The sequence below is a fragment of the Anopheles aquasalis genome, chromosome 2 (assembly GCF_943734665.1).
Source record: "Anopheles aquasalis chromosome 2, idAnoAquaMG_Q_19, whole genome shotgun sequence".
NCBI lineage: Eukaryota > Metazoa > Arthropoda > Insecta > Diptera > Culicidae > Anopheles > Anopheles aquasalis.
In genome coordinates this window covers 79,950,647-79,969,945 of record NC_064877.1, presented here as the reverse complement: position 1 = coordinate 79,969,945, position 19,299 = coordinate 79,950,647, and the positions used below count along the sequence as shown (strand labels likewise).

Here is a 19,299-nt window from a genome sequence, read left to right as displayed (position 1 = left end):
GCTCGCTTGCACAGTGTTAGATAACACTTTTTGTGGCCAGTAGAACCACGGAATGATGATTTAAAGGGTGCCAAAGCAAACATACCGATTTCAAAAAGGGAAAGGCCAGGAAATCGAATCCTCACTCATCCCGGAACCCAGCTTCGCGTGTCTCTAAATCAACCAAGCAACCCGCGAGAAACCAACGAAAACCTGACAGCTCTCGGTTGTACTTCCAATTAGCATATCCTGTCACGGTATCCTTTTTTTTTTTGTTGGTCGCTCCTCGTGCTGCCTGGTAGCAAAAACGGTTTGAATCCTTCTGAAGCGAGTGCAGCAACGGTCGTAAGGCTGGCCGCGAACGTACGACTTCCGGCGATGCACCGTACACGACCTCGCGGATCATAGTGTTGGGCGGAACAAATGGGAATGCCTTCCGGTCGGTCGGTTGGCCGGTTGGTATTTACGATAGTGGCTCAATCCGGACCGAAAGGAGCCCTTGCCTTGTCCACACTATGGAATGTGTGCTCGCAGTGCAAGTTATGACAAAGAAGAAGATGCGAAACTTACGATTAACTGCATCGTCAGCAAGGGGCCTCACTCGGGAGTGGGTCACTAGGCGAGCACCCACTGTAATGTTTAGTGCTGCTGGTGCATCAACTCGCATATTCGCACTACGGTACTCGATCACGGCGTGAACAACGCCAGCGCCAGCGCCATCAAAGGTGACTGCGGTGGGCGATAAATTCTTGGCGCACCTTGAAGTGTACCGGAAGTGTGCACTTCCTTTCGTGGCTTGTTTTTTTGTGTTCGTGCAGTGCACGCCGAGCAGGTGAAAATGGAAATTGCTGGCCGATGAAGATAAAAATAACTGACCTGAGCGTGGCGTTATCCTTTGCCAGGAGAACGAAAACGGACGATGGGTTTGTAGAGTGTCTTTGCGATTCGCAAACCCTGCATTTCGCCAACACTTTGTCGACTTATGAATAGTTGCAGCTCAACGAAGAACAATCATTATTAAAAGAAGCAATATTAGAGACAAAACTGCAAGTTGAAAACGTATTCTTCAAAATTAGATCAACACGAACACGGTGTGTCACCGTACCGTTGATTCATTTGACCACATGCCAACGGTAGTAAATGGACCGCAAATTCCCCTGCGCGTTGCCAGTGAGAGAGAGAGAGAGGAAATGTACCGTTTGGTGAAGCGACCACCGATGCTGGCACATCGCCGCGTACAGGTTTTTACCTCGGGCGCACATGATCATGATCTTGAGGCAAATTCAATTTACAGCACAGCAGCATGTTTCGTTGCTCTTCAAAGTCAAGTTTACCACCGCATCGGCATCGTACGGTACCGTGGCGGTGCCCTAGTGGGAAGAGGGGATGACCGTTCGCTAGCACGTAAAACTGGATGCCATAGACCGGTTCGGGATCCATCCGCACCGTGGACCCAGCAATGGTGCACGCAATTCACACGAGCACGAGATTGCTGATAACGGAGTGCGAATGCTGGATATGGGAAGGCGCATAATTCTATCAGCAAATTGGCGGCTTTTCAAGGCATTACTCAGCCTCCTAATTCCTACAATTTTCATCGGAAATCCATTTCCCGTTGGGCTCGGTTCTTTGTTCTCGAATTAGAAAGCTCCCGGATTGGGTCTGCTTTCTTTTTGGGCAAAAAATGGCGCTCGGTAGCGATTCGCGAGTTTCTGCGAATCTCCGCATAACCAAAGCATAACGGGTGGCAATTCATCTTCTCTTTATTTTCATTCCTTCCACAGCACCAGCCAATCCGAACGTGCAATCGACTTGAACCGTTCGAACGCAATAAGTTGACCCTAAAGAAGCCGCAGTGCCAGAGCCATCTACGATCTACGGAAGGTTTCGAAGAGGTGCCTCTCTTTCTTGTCGTGTCGCTTCCTCGGTGAAGCAAGCATAGGGCGGTGTGGTGCGCTCGAGCGTAGAGCCAGCCAGCCAGCAGCACCAGTAGCCGATTAAGTTGTTCACAGCTGATTGGAGCTGATAATCGTACGGAGCGGTAGTTTCAGAGGGAGAAAGCAGCAGTAACAGCACCTTGCAGCAAACTTCCAGCAACAATGACTGAAAGCGCAGGTGAGTTCGATCGATCGATCAATCCGGTTCTGTATTTCCCCCCCCCCCCCCTTGGTTTCAATATTCTCTTAAATGCGTCTCGAGCGAGCGCACCGATTAATTTGGGCTTTCGTAGAGGTTTGGTTTCCTGTAAACAACTCTCTGCTCGAACAGATCGAGCGAACCGCTAATGCGTAGCGGCCACACAAGATGGAGTAAACAATATTTTTTGTCACTGTGTTTCTTGACCCGGGAGGTAAACAGAATGTTAAAACAAACTATACCGCTAGGTGGTGGACACCTCTCCTCCCAAAAAAAAAGAAGGATCAAAAAATCTCTAGAACTGAGCCTTATTCGTGGAGACCTTCACGATCAAGCCACAGCACCGATGATCAGTTCGGCACGCACATCCTCTTGCGTGATCGGATACAGAGCAAACAATCTGCTCTGTGTGGTTTCAGTTTGAATCACAGCAAATGGATCATTCCAGCATACCACGTCTCCTCCAATTGACACAGTTCTCACCGTGATACGTCTGCTTGGTTGACTGTCAACCGACAATGCGACATGAAAGGTACGCGCTCAGAGTGTGTCACCTCGCGGGCAATCGCTCACATGCTGGCGTGCGTTGAAAGGTCGCCCTACCGGTCCCCATCGTCATCGATTCAATTCAGTTCCTTCAAGTGACATTTGAGAGTGTAGAATGGCGTGTGCAAGTCACCGGCCGATTATGTTTTTGGTAGAAACATCAGCAGAATAGCTCATCTGTGCTAGTAATTTCCGATCTATCATAACTCATCTTGCGAGCCGTTCGTTTGGGACCGTTTTTACCATCTCATGGTCAAGGGCCCTTTACACTTCCGCTCGCAGTCGTTTATCGGAGTCTGTAAGCGGCGCATACCGCAATTGAACAACGTTGTCCCTTTCGATTTTGCATTCTTACATCCTAAAAAAAATGCTTCTTTTCCCAAACCACAAGAATCAAGGATAGATCACGATCCTTTCACGCCATCATCGGACAAAACCATTCATTCGGTTGACATTTGCGGAGCTCTCTGCGTGTGAGCCGTTGGGGAAAAAGGGTTCGTTAAATGGTTTGGAACAAACCATCGCAAAACCAGCGCCTCAATCAGGTGCCGGTGCTGCTGCTGCTGCTGACCTTTGCCATGACACCACCGCGAAGACAGGTTCTAGTCGCGGCTTAGCAGCTTAACTATTCCCTCCCAGCCCTGGCCAAGCCCAAGAAGTGGCTCGGGCGGACTTCAAAAATGTGCCGTGGTGCGTACCCGCGTAGAGTAGTGAGTGCCACTAGGTGCGCTTCGGATCGAATCGATCAGAATGTTCAATGTCAAGACCCATTAATTGTTTTTCTTTTTTTTGGTCCACGCGTGTGTGCGCGTGTGTGCGCTTGTGGTTGGTCCAGGGCCCACCCTGCCTTGACCTTCCCCAAAATTTCAGTGCGCACAGCGCGGCATTGCTGCTGCTGGTGCTGGTGCTGCTGGTGCTCCCAGTGCAGCTACACCCAGAGCGAACACAGCGAACAGAGTGATTGCGGTGCTGGGGACCCAAAGGCAAAGCAAAGCAACCAAAAAAAAGGAACATAAAAGAAGCATTAAGTAGGCCCCGTAGCTACGGAGACGCAAGGATTAAAGCCACACTGACCCACTCTAGTTACGAGACAAAAACAATCACACAAATGTTGCCACCCTGCTCCCCCTGCCTCACCATTGGAAGCTAAATTTGAATTTCCGATTTCGTGGGAAAGTTCTTTTAGGTTTATCGGCCCGCGGGCATACGCGACACCGACCGACCGACCGACGGTAGTACGGCGTCCGAACGCTCGATAGCTTCGAGCACGTGCTTCGTTGGCGCGCGCTCGTAGTATGCTAATCTCTCTCTCTCTCGCTACCCCCCCCCCCCCCCCCCCCCAAAGGCAAAGAGGAAGGGACAGGGAATAAAATAAACAGAAAATCATAATGAAATGATGACTGCAAAAAACCTGCGGTGCGACCGCCGCTAAGCGGCTATGGTAATTCAAGCGCAAGGTTGAGGTTGTCTTAAAGAAACCCAAGGAATCCGGATGGTCCGTTCGGGAGAGCGCGCGTAAATGCAAATGAAGAAGGTTCCTTCGGTGGCCAACGATTTTAGCTCTTTTTTGGTGAAGTTTGCTTGACCTAAACTGTAGGACAACTACCGATGCAAGGTCACCGTCGGGTTACCGTGAGATCGATGCTGATCTGGGATAATGTCAATAGATCGATCGATCCGATCAATTCCGGTGATGGTCCTCGGCGAGATGTTCCGGACTTAATCCGTGCGATGAGGCATGAAGATGAAATCGCAGCTTCTTCGACTTTGGCAATCGTTTTGTCCCTTCCAAAAGAGCGGTCATGCGGTGGTGTGTCGAACATTGGCGCAAAGCGATTGCACTACATTGGGGGAGCGTAGTAATTTTTCAAAAAACTGAGCATAAGAAAAATGCCAATTCTTCGCTATTTAACAATATATATGTGTATACTGCCCGGGCAAAAGTGAAAGTAGCACAAGGTTACGTGCTAACGAACCCAACGATCTGGTGGCCCGCTGCCCGGAGTAGTAATTGGCAAGTGACTCGCGATTTGCAGTACCACACTTTTTTTTTACTCCTCATTTTTTCTTCAATAGCCAGCGAACAGGCGGTTTATATCTAAAACGAACAACGCAGAGAGAGAGAGAGAGAGAGAGAGAGAGAGAAAAAAAAAGCACATCCCCTGTTCAACAACATGGATTACCTTCTCCCAAAAACTAGTGCTCCGGTGCGAGGGTATTGTTCTGATTCGTGAACTCGTTATGCAAAATCGAGAGAGAGAGGAGAGAAAAAAAAACCCAAAGCCAAAATACTCGACAGATCATTTTGTTACGGCGTGCGACACCGCGCTTATGGGCAACGGATCCTTTAGTTTTCAATTTTGGCCCCCCCCCCCCCCCCCCCTCATGTGCCATCCGTTAACCGTTAATGGGGTTTTTTTCTGTCTCCCTTCTCGGCGCCTCTTTTTCTGGCACCATCCATGAGCATCTCACATTCATTCTGCTTGCAACATGATCCTCACGTCATGATTGACGTCATTTGGCATCATTTGCATACCATCAAATCGCGTATCTTTTAAGATTTTCACGCGCATCTTCGTCGATCTTCGAACATAAAACGGAATTGATGAAAACACCCTCTCCGGTCACGTGAGCGGTGAGTCAGTGTGATCGTAAAGGTCATAGAACCCTCCGGGGGCGATCTGTGGCCTTGCATCATCCCCCGGGAAGAATGCTTTAAGTTACCTTTCTTCCTCGAAGAAAAAACCACAAACCAGGCGCAAAAAGGCATCACGCGGTCGTAATGAGTAATTACATTACGTAGAACAGCATTTAATGACCCCACAACTAAACTCAGGGGCCGGTTGCAGCTCAGTTACCTTCTTATTATTCTCACGGCCTACTCGGAGCAGTAAGTGGCCATTGGGCATTTTGGTTGTGACAGTGATTCAAATGCCAAACGACTGGATTCATTCATTCGCACGATAAGCGGGGGACATAAAATTCAATCAAAACCCTTTTCCTGGCACCATCCATGAGCATCTCACATTCATTCTGCTTGCAGCATGATCCTCACGTCATGATTGACGTCATTGGGCATCATTTGCATACCATCAAATCGCGTATCTTTTAAGATTTTCACGCGCTTTTTGATCTTCGAACATAAAACGGAATTGATGAAAATACCCACTCCGGTCACGTGACGGGTGAGTGAGTGTGATCGTAAAGGTCATAGAACCCTCTGGGGGCGATCTGTGGCCTTGCATCATCCCCCGGGAAGAAAGCTTTAAGTTACCTTTCTTCCTCGAAGAAAAACCCACAAACCAGGCGCAAAAAGGCATCACGCGGTCGTAATGAGTAATTACATTACGTAGAACAGCATTTAATGACCCCCATAACTAAACTCAGGGGCCGGTTGCAGCTCAGCTACCTTCTTATTATTCTCACGGCCTACTCGGAGCTGTAAGTGGCCATTGCGCATTTCGGTTGTGACAGTGATTCAAATGCCCAACGACCGGATTCATTCATTCGCACGATAAGCGGGGGACATAAAATTCAATCGAAACCCTTTAAGCTACCGCGTAAAACCAATATAATCCCAGGCCTTCATTAATTTGCTCATCGAACGTAGTCCCCTCTCGGCTCGCCTAATCTGATCTGATTCACGTTGCAATCAGATCTTATCGCTAGCGACCCTCCCTCTGCCCTGTCCGAAATCGAAATCGGGAGCGGAAGTTGATGCTCGTCGGCGAGATAGAGAGCCATAAAATGGCGCCTAAGGCTTTCTAAGCCGGAAGGAAGATATTAGAGACATGCGAATGTCGATTTCGTCCATTGAAAAACCGCCGATACGATGCTATGCGGTGAAGATGCTACTCTCGATGTGCCGCAAAGCAGCGAAGCGAGGGATGCAGAAGGGGCCCGAGGGTAAGCGACCTTGACCTACACGTGAGCAGAGCTCGTGCGGCGTTCGGCGTACGACGGTCGCGACGGCTGCCGGTCCCCCCAAAATACACGGAGACGCACAAAGAGGGAGGAAAACATAAACAAGTCCTCACCGGCCAGCCAGCCGGTTCTCTTTTTTATCGCTTGCGCCTTCTCCAGTCGAGAAGAAGGTAGATCTTCTTCCATTTTTTATTGTTATTTGGGGAAGGTGGGGAAGCACCATTCGAACTCGCGAGTAGTGAGCAAAGCGCATGAAAGGCCGGCCACTGGACGACTGGACTGATGACTAAGCGGCCGTAGCTTACAGTAAGGGAAGGTAAAGGTTTACAAATCACCGGAGAAGATCTGCTGTACGAAAAAGGAAGCGCGTTTCACGCGGTGAAGGTGATCGTTGATCCACCCACGAGCCTCTTGCGATGGTTTCGTTACACTTTTCTCATGAATTTTCACACAAAAAGCCACTCCGGTGGATCTCTAGGAGTTGTTCCGTCGTTGTGAGAACGATGTTGACTTTGGTCTCGCGGGATGTCACCTCGGATTTGCGTCATTTCACCTTTCACCACGTCGACCGTGTACGAGCAATCGATCGATCGATCTTGAACAGCTGTATGTACCCTTCGCGCTGCGATCGCCCATCTCGATATCACTTGATCTTGACACACACTCCGACGCATCTCTTGGTAGTTGGAGTTCGCTCAAGGAAAAATGATTTCTTGCCATAACGCCTTCATACACGCGCACCGAGAACGTACGATCGCCTCAATCGGAATGGAGTGGTTAATCCGCCTTTTTGGCCAGCATGAAATAAGTTAATCATCGCGGTGAGGTGATGAAGAGGTAGAGAGAGAGAGAGAGAGGATGAAGGCTTTTGAAATGGAGCCCAAAAATGGACAAAATGACTTTCTTCAAGTGCGGTCGCTACTCCGGCCACGGGTTGCTGCCGGTGTGACGTCTGCATGCGCGCGGACGCTCGCTCGCCCGATCATCATCATCATCGTTGTGGACAGGCCTTCAAGTAGTTTGGTGGGTTGGGGGATTCGGTGCGATGTTGTTTTTGCCAATTCGACCGGGGCTCCGGGTGTGTTCGAGTGCTGGTTCTTTTCACCTTCGGTGCCGGCCAGGCCTTTCCGCCATTCCATTTTAACTGCCAGATTGCTCGGTATGGTTCGGTATTTTGCATTTGCTTGTTTTGGGCAAATAATTGAACCATCCCATCCATCTCTCTCTCTTTCTCTCCATCCATCCATCCGTTCGAAAGCCAATCATATACACAGACGGCGCTGCATTACATCACAGAAACGTGGCCAGATCCACCGACGGATGTGAATGTGGGTTTTTGGTTTTGTTTTTATTGCCATCCGAAATGCGATGGATCTGGGTGCGATGTAGTGTACGCATGTTGCACGATCGCTGACGGCCGCCTTTAATAAGATTATTTCGCACCTAATGATGAGAATGAAATGTGTAACACTCGACGGCCAGTTGCCATTTGGTATCCATGGCAACGCACCGACGCCAACGGGTTGGCCAATCGTCCGCCTGTCCGTGGCCGTAGTGGCAAATCGATCGTGAAATGCTTTTTACGCTTCGACATATGGCGCTTCACTTACGAACGCAGTAACCATTGGCGGTTCGTTGTTTGTGCTCGCGCACAAGTCGCCGCGCGAGTGTCGAAGGTCAGTGTGCTGCTGCTGGAGCTTCTGTTAAAGAAAAAGGCTGAACCGAAGAGTTCTAATTTTACACCGACACACCGAGAGAGCGTCGAGATGGACACAGAACCTGTTCCAGAGGATTTGCTGGCGATACGTGAGTGAATAAGTTACTTTTTATTGCAAGTTCTAGCACCTTCGTGTCATCAACAACCATTGGAAACAATTAACCAACCAGGCACGACCAGGAGTCCTGCCCTTTAGAGATGCTCCCGGCCACATACTACGCCTCATAACAGAGGCCTATAGATGCGCCAACAGCATCTACAATTATAATGACGCGCGTTGCCGCCTCCGGTGGCAGTGATAAAGTGTACCGGTTATCCGCCATCCAGCTGGGCAACGAGCGGGGTTACTATAGGAACCATTAGCACGATACGATCCGGCAAGCGACGCGAGTGATGTGACGGTTAATTAGTGAAAGAGTGCCCGGCTCCTGGCCACTTATCGGTCGTTCAGTCACCTGCTTGGATCGAACAATTCCCCCTCTCTCTGATCCAGGTAATGCCATCCTGGCACCATGCTCGCGATGTGGCCAATCTTTTTGCCACCAAACCAACACCAAATTGCCGAGTGCGAAACAATGAAATTGCACTTAAACGCGGGGATTGCACTCGAACAAACTGCTAATTAGTGTGAGCGTGCGCGCGCACTTCTCCGGCAGCTACGCACCTGAACTTGGACCATGAAATCGTCTGGCTGGCTGGCTGGCGGGTGGCCACCCCCGCGACAGGCCATTTCGCGTACCTCGCGACGACGACGACGACGCCAGCGACGTCGAGATGCTGGCAAAAGGTCGTCAACCAGTCGCGAAGGCAAAGATCTATAATTATTGGCATCGTCGTGGCAGTGGCAGAGGAGTAGATGGAGCAGAGGCAGGATCAGGTTTTGCCTCCATTCCGCGCGCACACCTAATCTCGTAACTACGTAACATCCATCGTGTCTCTCTCTCTATGCCTTGGTGCCTCTGCTGAGCGTGCTGATCGTCGCGAACCGCGATCGGAGATGCGATCTAGATCATCACCGGGAGGGGAAGGTGGATCGTGGGGGGGCTCCGGTGTGACCTTGTGTGTTGTTGGCGATATCCTTTTAACGAAAGTCGACATACGGAGTCACGTGACTCCGATGGACGATGATCGTTGCGCAGTGGTCAGTCGGTCACTCGCACGAGGTCAGCGATAGAGGAAGGTGCTCCGATCAGACAGATTGGCGTTCTCCGGCGATGTCAACAATTCAGAAGCCACGGCCGAGATGCGGCGATTGTTTCCACCATTCCATCAATCTTACCAGCAATTCAGTGAATCATCTACATCAACAGCGAGTCCGTCGAGTCTGTCTGTTTGTCTGGCTGATGGGATCGATAAATCAGCTCCAACGCATCTACCTACTGCTGGGCATGCCGCTATCCCATTTCATTCGTCTTTTCGCTTTCTTGTACGGAAAGTGTGACCGGAATGGCCTACAAGTCTCTATGACGGAGCACCCAATGACTGCCAATTCGGTGCTCCCAAAAACATCTGAGAGCTGGTTAGTGCCTGGTGCCAAGATCTGGCCAACGATTGCGTCTTGACCTTGTGTTTCCGCACCTCTTGCACCTCTTCGTGGTAATAATCTGTCAGCTGCTAAAAATGGCGATTGTGCCAAGCTGTGGTTCCGAAAACCAAATACCGAGAAGCAAGAGCTCAACTCGAGGGTGGAGCAGCCGGTCTGGGAGGTAAACACTTCAACAACCGGGGGGGTTGGGGACCATCAAACAAGATCACGAACGATAAATCAAGCGCGATCCACCGGCGTGCCGGTAGTCCTTCAAACCGAAGCAGCCTTTCTTCGTCTCGTCTGCGCTCATCTCATGGGGCGTCGAATGGGCGTGACATTGAGGACTGTGCACTGTGTGCAGGATCCTAATTAGCAGCTACTGCACTTCGAGTGTTCGGTGCGATCGATGACGATCGATGATGATTCGCGATCTCCGGCGCTGTGCGGTTAGCCTTGGCGTGATCCGCAACGATCGAGCTCTGGTTGATCAGATTGCTGCGGCTAGTTGCGGCCAACTTCCGCAGGTAGTCGCCCTCACCGTATTTGGCCTGAGGGGCGGCCACTAGGGTGCTGTCTAGGGTTGCTAATTTGGCGTGAAGCCGCGCTTATCGGACGCTTCTCATCGCGGATTCGGGAGGTCGCGAAGCGCGCGAACGAAAGCGCTGGATGCTGCTTCGCGTGGTGTAAATTTGGTGTTGGGCCGAGCAGGGCAGGGCTGACCGGTTCCCGGTGAGGCTCCGGCACGCCACAGCGGCCAGGAAGCATTAAATGCAGGTTAAGTGTTCCGTTGGGTCAGGTAATTAATTAAGTTGCTATCGGCGCATGACGGTGCAAGATCGGCAGCATCATCCTTCAGCTGCTGCCTCGTAAAACTATCGACCGACATCGGGACGGTCCGTTTCCGTTGCCGATGGTCAGCATAGCGTGGGGTGCTAATGTCACGCGGATCGAACTCGATTTAGCCAACGTGGAGCCTCCAAAAAATCACTAACAGCGTGGTCAAGTCAAGGACCAGCGCAATTATCGCGTCACTAGTCACTAGTCAGTGATGACGCGTGATCGACCATCGGATCTAGCGAGATGTAATGAGGAAGTAGCGGGCCAGCATTAGCTTAGGAATTGGTTAACTCATCGCTGTGCTCTTGTCAAGGCTATGCAGAGGGGTTTAAAACATTGAAATTCAATTTCATAGCTACTAGTTGCTAGGTCAGCTGCGACATACGGCAGCAACAACGCTTGTCACTCAATTATGATTGAGTTTTTAAGTCGTTTAAGGTAGTTTGCACCTAAAACTACTCTATTAGCACTTGGATTTGATCGTGTATCGTGGATCAAAGGCCAATCATCGCATTTAGAGCTTTATATTTGATTAATAATTGTAAGACCATTGCAAACGATGCCTAGTAACTGCACGATCGCGGCTACACAAATCCAGCAAAGCATCACAGCATTAACTATCCCGATAATCAATCATACAAACAGTGGAAGGTCCAGCGCGCCATAATGCTACTCAGACTTTAGATGCAAATTGCTTACGGTACTCGAGGCGTTCAATCGTTCCCCGCAAAGCGCCGTTAATGCATTCGTTGTGCATTCCCAGCCCACAACGTGGACGCAAGACCACACGGCGGCCAAGCACGCAGACAAGCGTTCACACCAACTGGTACCGAGGCGAGGGTCTCGTCTTGAATGAAGCAATAAACTCAACTGTCACGACACGGAAGATCCACCCGGGGGTTGGCCAATCCACGGCCATAGCCGTAACCGTGGCCGTCAGTCGCCGGCAGCAGGTGGTGAACCCTCTCTTCGTCGTCCCCATCCGGCGCTGGGTTGGATTCCTTGACATTGAATTTGTCGTCGGCGTGCCGATGCTCTCTTCTGTTCATTCCGGTATCAGCGGCACGGCGTTTGTTTGTTTGCTTCCATCGCACTCGAGATGGATTGATAAGTTCACGTTCGACCTTTCTTGAGATTGATGTAAATGTTTTCAAGTCAATTCAGCATGAGTGAGTCTATTAAATTCACTTCAGTTTGAATTTAAAGCGCCATAGACGCTCATTTTATCCATCCGTTTGTGATTGCCGATCGCAAAACTGTTCGTTAGTGCGCTCCTCCACGAATATCGGACTTTTATTCATGGATTTAGTCTTTTATTTTCTTTCGATTCTTTTGCTTCTACTTCGCGAATTGAACGTCTATGTGCTGTGGGTTCAGAAATAAAATAAATTGAACGTCTATTTGAGGGTTCAAGTCAAAGACACTTTAAAGTTTTACAACATTGTTGCTCCACAACCTTATCATCTCGTTGTGCCCGTTCTTACGAACAAACTCTGGTTCACCCTTGCCTGGCTGCCTCCCTGTCGACGACCTTAACGGCAATACGCGACCACCGCACGCCACCCAAGATACTCTATTACGCTAATTTGAGCCAACCATTGCGAACCAGGCTGTTAGTTCCCGGGGGGCACGGCCTCTTGGCCCTCACCCCCAGAGAGGAAAGAGAAAAGACAAGACCTTCCGTTACGGAGTTTGTTGATATTCCCGCCCCGGTGGGGGGAGGCCTCGCGTCATCGCGATGCGAGCGAATTGATTTGCGGCATGCGATATTGTTTTACAAACCAACCCCCCCGGTGCTCCCGCGGTGCAAGCGCTTCCCTAATGCCAAAGCTTCATGCCATTGTGTGCCTCGAAGACATTTCTTTATGTTTTCTTCTCCATGCTCCAACAACCCAGCATTCGAACGGTAGCGCTGGCGCTAGCGATGATGATGATGATGATGATGACGATGCTAGTGTTGAATGCAGAGGCAAGACAAGTCGCCGTCAATCAGGCAGTACGCGGGCGCTCCTGGACCTGGGAGCTTGAAAGCAGCATCCGCAATCTCCATTCCGTTGCAGGCGTTGAGCGTGAGCAGCAAATTGGTGCCATTGTGTTTGAGTGCACATAATGGCCAATCTTCCGGCACATCTGCGACTTAGCCTGCAGGCTCAGGCACAATTTCTCTTTTAATTATAACAACACACATTTATTATGTGCAAGTTCCCGCTCCATGATGCACCCGTTCCGTCGGCGATGCACCCGTTCCGCATACCTAGCCGCCATGGCGTGCTCCGCGAGATGCAGAGATGGACGCATCGAGCGCTATAGATGGGATGGTGAGAGGGGGCACCATTGGCCATTGCAGTTTGCAGATCGAGAAAGTGGATGAATAATTCAAAACAAAGCACAAGCAACCAACGCGCCTTCAACTTGGATCGGCCTCGGATTTCGAATTTCTCGCTCCACATGCGGCGCGTTTGGCGCGAAAACGTGTCTATGATCGTGACCTCCTGCAGCATGTCCTTACAAGTCGATCGATGCGCCAGCACTCTTTCTATAGCCATGACTGTGTGCAGGTCAGCCGGACGATCGAGGCCTACGTTCTGTGGTTGCAAAAGATCCAGCTGCTGCAGTGTTTACAATTCGATCAACTTCGACTGTTTGAGCAATTTGCACGGTGTTTAAAAGCCTTCAATAGCCCTGAATTAGCACTAGTAGAAGCTGACTTGAGGAGCAGCAGGATTGTTGCTTTGTTTTGTCTCGATTTGTCTCGATTTGCCCTCGTTCTTATCTGGAATCCGGTGCTGAAGTGCCTCATCGACGAGTGACGATGAGCGACGATAGCGACGTGTGCCTGATTGTACAGCAGCACCGTGGCCAGAAACACGTTCTACACGTCGTTTCCTCCCTCGCGATGTTCTTACCCGGTGATGCACCTTCATCTCCCTGGCCCTCACTGAACGATAAGCGCCGTTGGTCGCGTGTTGCTCGAGTTGTTGTTGCTTCTTCAATCGAGCCTTGCGCCCCCCTCTGGCACGGGAGCGTGTACTCCAGAGCACGCACGATGGAAACCATCACAAGCGCCGCAGCGAACTCCGTTGTTGATGAGTTTTTCGGCGGGAATTTGGAGTTGACACCGAAACCACAACAGACCGAGCGATTGATTGTCTTGGGGAAGTATTTCGAAAGCAGTTCTCTTGTCCCACAGTGGGTCGCACCTCAGGTTCGCAATTAGCTCTCCACTAAATGGATGTCACTGTTATGTTACCCGATAACGATCGGGACGTGCGTGTTGTTTGCAAAGGGGAACGCTACAGCTACAGGAAGTGGCACTGTCCACGGTGACGGAATGATGACGAGCAAAAGAGTTTGTTGATGGCCTAGAACATGAACATGGCGCCGTGTCCGTACTGCGTCCCGTATCTTCATCTTACTGGGAGTGATCCTCCAGGAAAATACTCGGATGCAAGATGTCTTTCTCTCTCGCCCCAGAGATGCATTCCATGCTCGATGTCTCGAGACATCACGCGACTATTCGCACTTCTCTGCCAGCATCTCGAGGGGGAGTGGCAAGACCTCACCTACAATCGTCGTTTGCCAGTCGTGGCGTCGATCGTCGCCGGTGATCGGCGTGCGGTGTAGGGTGAAAAAGAGAAGGGAAGTTTGTGATTTGCAACCACCCCCCCCCCCCCCCCTCTGCTTGCTGCCTTCTGCTGCTCTGGTGTCTCATGTGAGCGCGTACGTGCACTTGGCACACGATTGTGTTTTGCCTTCTGATGGAGACCGAGGGCTCTGCTGCTGCCAGTCGACAACTTTCCTTCCACCGAAACGGTCCGTTAGAGCTAGCTAGCTAGAGCGCTAGAGCGAAGCATTTGCGAGTGATTCCAAGACGCGAAATCGACCAACCACCCCGCCAAAAATCGATTAAACCACAACCGATAGCGAGAGTGAATCCCGTTTTAAAGCACCAGGAACGGAACGGCAAGGGAACGTGGCGAAGGGAAACGTGTTGCGTGTTGGTGGCGTGCCAGGAAGTCATCGCCATTCGCCAAGACAGTTAATGTGGCATTAAAGTCGCCCAAAAAAGGATCCCCTCCAAGTAGCGGCAAAACCATTAGCTATCGCAGGGCTCGATCCTCTCTCTCTCTCGGTGATTTACTATCAGCTCCAATTTATCCATGACCCCGCTCCCCGGGACACAGGAACCTCGTTAGAACCTTGCCTCGTTAAAGGTTCCCGTTCGCCGTTGGAAAGTTTGATCGATATCAGTGCCTTCGGTGATAGTAGCGATTGGTCCCGGTACGTGGCTCTGTTTGTTTTTGTGCGTTCCGTGGTACCTCATTCCGCCAGCAGACGCCATCGGGGGTGGATCGGCGTTCGGTTCTGGAACCTCGCGAGAGCGCCAGGAAGTGAATTTGTGATTCGTGTGGCGTGTTCGCGTTGGGTCAGTGCGTGTCTCACTCCAAAACCCTCGTCACGCCAAGCAGCAGCATCCGGTAGAGCGATGATACCGATTCTCGGGCAGTTTGATCTGAAAGAAGGTAGTGTAGCCAAGGAGTCGGAAGGCCCGTGGGCACCGGCCGGACCGTAAATGTTGGCGGTGAACTTTCATGTGCGTATTATGAAGGCGGGTGAACAGGAAGCAGGTATTTTGGTTGCAGCAGCAGCAGCAGCAACAGCAGCAGGGCACTGGGTCACGCACCTCTTTCTCCCGCAGTCCTATACCTTCCTCAGCACCTTCCCCCGCCCCCTCTGTGTGGTTGTGCATCGGTTTCCGGTCCTCAAAACCTCGAAAAAAGGAATAAAACTCCACGGAACACAGCTCTATGACAGGTTCTGGTATTCTCACCCCCGGTCATCCCATTCCGTTGTTGTCGTCATCGTCGCGATGTGGGTTGCATCGCAAAGCAGAGCCACCAATGCAGCTCTGTGCCCTAGAGCTTCGGTTTCTATTTATGTTTCCACTTTTCTGTTGTGTGCTGAATGGAAAGCCTCCCCCCCCCCCCCCCCATTGTGTGTCTGCACGTTGATGGGAGTAGGTTAGTGGTTCAGCGAGGATAATGGCTCCACAGGAGACCGACAGGAATGGCCACATTCCACATAGTGACGTTGCTGTTTGTCTAGCAAAAATATTTTAAAAAAAAACGGTTTCGTATTCGTGAAAGTTGATTTTTTGGGGAAAAATGGAAATGAAATCTGATTTGAGATGTAAACCATCCTCACACTGCATGCGATTGATAGCGATTTTGTTCACATTCGTGTAAGAACGGTGGTGCTGTAGTAAACCCAGACAGTAGTTTCTAGAGTAGCACACATCCCCTAGCAGCTCGCACGAAACCATCCTTTAAACTTCCAGCCACTAATGAGCATTCTTCTTCTCTTTCTTCTCCCTTCCTCCCGGGTTCTCAATCGGTTCCAGGAGTGAAACAGATCGTCGGCGTCTCGGATATCACCGAAAACCGCAACATATGGCGCATGCTGGTGGCCGAGTTTCTCGGCACCTTCTTTCTGGTGGCGATCGGCATCGGTAGCACGACCGGCTGGAACGACTACAGTCCCACGCTGACGCAGATTGCGTTCACCTTCGGCCTGGTGGTCGCCACACTGGCACAGGTAAGCAGCGGGCCCCTTTCTTGCACTCTCTCTCTCTCTCCCTTGATCTGTCTTTCTGACCCCTGCTATCGTCGCATCTCGTGACGTTTGATTTACGGACCAGTTTGTCCACTTCTTGCCAACCCTCTTGCCTGCCTGCCTGCCCTCGGGCTCCGTGAACCGGTTGCCTTGCATGGGGTGCCTGCTCGTGACCTCGGTAGCGATAACGGATAAGTGCCGTTCGGTGGGCAGCGGGAGGAAGGGGATCCAAGATCCCCTCCAAGCGGCTTCTGGTCGGTGTCGGCCGATTTGTGAATGAATCCAGCCAGAAGCGTGGCCGTGGTCGTGGTTTGCGCGGCGCGAGCTTCTGTGTGATTCATCGAATTTGGAGACCACCCCAATGACCCAATGACCAGCTCCCGCCTGTCCTGCAGTAGCGGAGGGGTGTCCTTTGAAGATTTAGATAATTTAAGACGGGCTGTTTTATTTTTTTTTTTTGCTTCGTTTATTCACTTCGCACACCCCGTCGTGGTCACCGTGTGGACCGTGTTGGTGAGAGGTAAAATTGGAAGGAAGGACACAGCAGCAGCAGCAGCAGCAGCAGCGGTGAGCACTGGCGATCTTGTGAATCGCGTGTCGATCTTGTGGAACGGATCTAGTTGAGGTGGGGACCCGGTTCCGTCCCTAGATGCCCTAGGGCATGGTCATTACGGTGATGCTGTTCTGCTGTTCGCTTCGCGCCGATCGGCAATCACCGCTTCGCAGACGATGATGGCCCAGACCCGGGGGGCCGATGCTGGGGAGCGACAGGGCACTTCAATCAAATCTCATGCTCATGTTCGTACGCCGTGCGCGTGCTTATGTCGCGCGCGCCACACGAACACCTTTCGCGCTGACGCATAGCGAGCACGCCACATTTGAGTCTCTCGATAGTTGATAAAGTGCTTTCCTTGTGGTCGATCGAGGCTTGGCGCACTTGAACTCGTGTTGAACAGTCTCTCGATCGGTAACGAACACATAAGTCATAAGAGGTGATCCAGTAACACTCGACACCGACATTCGAACCGCGACAGGCCATTGTCTGCCATATTGGTCCAATTACACTCCTTGTCCGGTAGAGATGCGTTCCGATGATAGTGGTGCGTTACAGTCGAACTAGAACACTAGAATGGTCGTCCAAGAGAGATCGCACTAAGCACCGGCAAAGGTCGCATCCCAGGGGCCTCGGGCTGGAATGCTGTTTAGAACGGAGCCTCGCAAAGCCCTCGCTAGAAGGCCCGGCCTGAGGCTATGGCGATCATGATGATGGCGATGGTCTGCCAGCTCGTACTGCTCACCGTCTAACGATTTAATGTTTATGTTTCAATCATGCGCGGCGTGTTTGTGGTCCGCGAATACCGTGCGGATCATAATCATTACAAAACAATAAGCCGTAGCTATTAATGGAGATTAGAATCGGAATCGGTGCCCTCTGACCTGGAAGGTGGAGTGGAGCGTGGCGTGGATGAGATTGCATCCCGCCTCAATCAACTCCTAATGCTGCTGCTGCCGCTGCCGCTTTCGATGCGCTTGACTTTAGTAGCACACCAGCCCGATAGTAGCCACTAGCGCCAGTCCAGAGCTGAAGCTCGCGCATGAAGGTGAAGGTAAGGGTTGGTCCTCGTAAGGGTTGCAACCGGTCGCCACAATCGCGCCCAGCCGTTGAGTGGAGCTGAGAAAATTGCGAAAAGTCATTACATTCCCAGCGATGTGGCTCGCAGCAGCTTCAGGACCTAGGAATTTTCGCTAAATGACGTCAGTAAATGGCGTGGACATAGAGAAGTTGCTGTTAGTGCACACGAGGCTACGGCAAGGACGTGGCACTAAAAACGTGGCACGTGGCACTTCAGCAAAATGACAAGCCCGGAGAGGGGTCAACACTGTGACAGCACGAACTGTAACAATTTAATTAAAAATCGTGCCCCAACGGTGGTGGCTGCACTCGACACTTGTCGCGATTCATTAATGGCGCCACGATGCGACCGATCAGCACACAACAATTAAAGTTAAAGGGCTGCCAGTGGCTCGCCAGTGTGAGGGAACTGGTACACTCGGTGATCAATAAATCTTCTCCTGAAGTGGCGAGTGCGCCCGAGCCATAAGTGGACATTGTAAAACCGAGAAAAGCGAGTAACGAAGCGATAAGAACACTAGTATCAGATAGTGGTGTTGCTTTAGTGTAACGCGACCACGCGAGATAGCCTTCTTTTTGCCGGTGATATTGTCGTCATGCCTAATTCGGTGCAGTGGCTCGGGAAGTGTGCTAGAACAGTGTATTTGCCCTTATCATCATCATCATCATCACCGCCACCGTCTGGTAGCATCTACGAGGAGCTGCCTAACGCGACAGAGATGACGATTTACGGTTTAATTACTCCGCCAAGACTAGGCGACTCTCGGAGAGTTCAGGGACGCACATACCAGCTCGACGGACGACGGCGAACCGACATTTCGGAGGCTGCGTATGTTTGTTTGCGATAATTAAAAAGATAACTCGCACCGCCACCGACGTCATTAGTCCAGGTCAGAGTCCTGAGACAGGCCAGCTATTGTCGGTTTCGCTTTCTATCGGGACCAACAAAAACCAACAACAAAACATGGCCGAAAGGTATGGCTGCGTCTATTACTGCTGCCGCCCTGTGGTGTGCTGGTAAATATTGGTAGTAGCACCGAGAGTAAGTGTCTCCGGCAGCACCACCGAGCTATTGCCATGGTCAGGTCGAAGTAGATGAGTCTCTTAAATATTGACACTAACGCCGAGTATCAAACATGACCTATTCCTAGCCAGCCAACCAGCCAGCCGGTGGTTGCGCTAATTCTCCAGCCCAATAAGTTGTTACCATGCTCACCTTCAATGGGCCATCGGGCCTCACGAAGTCGACCAGAGAAGTGTGTGTTTGGATCTAATTTAAAACGAGTGGACCCACCACGTCGCCACTAGCTAAATCTGTATGCAAATGTAGAGCAGCTTGTTCATCTGCTTGTGACAACAGTGTTGCTGATAACAAACCACGGCACA

At 51.0% G+C, this 19,299-nt stretch overlaps 1 protein-coding gene across 6 annotated transcripts in view; it reads left to right on the top strand.

Moving 5' to 3' along the window:
- The window catches only part of LOC126581803 (aquaporin AQPAn.G), a 34,570-nt gene that overhangs the window by 1,093 nt on the left and 14,178 nt on the right, over positions 1-19,299 (top strand). For 4 of the 6 annotated variants that reach the window (XM_050245694.1, XM_050245697.1, XM_050245696.1 and 1 more), the window contains exons 2-3: positions 1,764-2,094; positions 16,069-16,262. In XM_050245694.1, the coding sequence (XP_050101651.1) occupies positions 2,079-2,094; positions 16,069-16,262 (210 nt within the window). In that variant the 5' untranslated portion in view covers positions 1,764-2,078. Of the gene's footprint in view, positions 1-1,763; positions 2,095-14,472; positions 15,191-16,068; positions 16,263-19,299 lie in introns of those variants that run through there. The other 2 variants (XM_050245693.1, XM_050245698.1) reach the window with 1 other exon arrangement.